The 704-nt window shown below is 40.8% G+C and overlaps 1 protein-coding gene across 1 annotated transcript in view; it reads right to left on the bottom strand.

Annotated features, from left to right (window-relative positions):
- Window positions 1–217, bottom strand: part of LOC101856068 — a 4014-nt gene extending 3797 nt beyond the window's left edge. The window contains exon 1 of the mRNA XM_005111847.2: window positions 56–217. Within this exon, the coding sequence (XP_005111904.1) occupies window positions 56–122 (67 nt within the window). The 5' untranslated portion in view covers window positions 123–217. The remainder of the gene's footprint in view (window positions 1–55) is intronic.
- Between the last annotated feature and the right edge of the window lie 487 nt (window positions 218–704).

The following is a 704-nucleotide window of genomic DNA, read 5'->3' as shown; positions in this document are numbered from 1 at the left end:
AGAGAGAGAGAGAGAGAGAGAGAGAGAGAGAGAGAGAGAGAGAGAGAGAGCTCACCTTTAGTATCCTCGGAATCAGGTACGTGATAGGAGGAACCATGATCTGCTGATTCCTTGTTGGCCATTTTGTTGTTGATTTAGAGTTATTGTTGATGTTGTGGTTGGTGGTGGTGGTGTTATTGTTGATGTTGCTGTTGGTTATGGTGTTATTGTTGATGTTGTTGTTGTTGTTGTTGTTGTTGTTGTTGTTGTTGTTTTGTTTCGTTTTTGTTGGTGGTGGTGGTGGTGGTTGTGGTGTTATTGTTGATGTTATTGTTCTTATTGTTGTTGGTGGTGTTATTCTTATTGTTGTTGTTGTTGTTGTTGTTGTTGTTGTTGTTGTTGTTGTCGTCGTCGATGAGTGGTGGTCAAGGCGGTGACTCAATGATGGCCAGTCACTTTGATGTTGTTTAACTGATGTTATTAATGCTGCTGTTGTTGTTGCTGTTGTTGATGTGACTGGATACTGTTGTTGCTTTCATTGTTGCTGTTGTTGATGTGACTGATGTTGTTGTTGCTGTTGTTATTGTAATGGTGTTGTTGTTGCTGTTGATGTTGTTGTTATTGTTTTTATTATAGTGTTGTTGTTGTTGTTGTTGGTGATGTTGTCGTCGTTTACTTCTGGCGTATGACGCCCACGGCCACGTTTTCTGACAGCGAACAGAGGC

Source organism: Aplysia californica, unplaced genomic scaffold (genome assembly GCF_000002075.1).
Source record: "Aplysia californica isolate F4 #8 unplaced genomic scaffold, AplCal3.0 scaffold01135, whole genome shotgun sequence".
In the NCBI taxonomy this organism is placed as follows: Eukaryota; Metazoa; Mollusca; class Gastropoda; order Aplysiida; family Aplysiidae; genus Aplysia; species Aplysia californica.
Note: the sequence above shows the minus strand (reverse complement) of the source record. Positions and strands in the feature narration are given on the sequence as shown.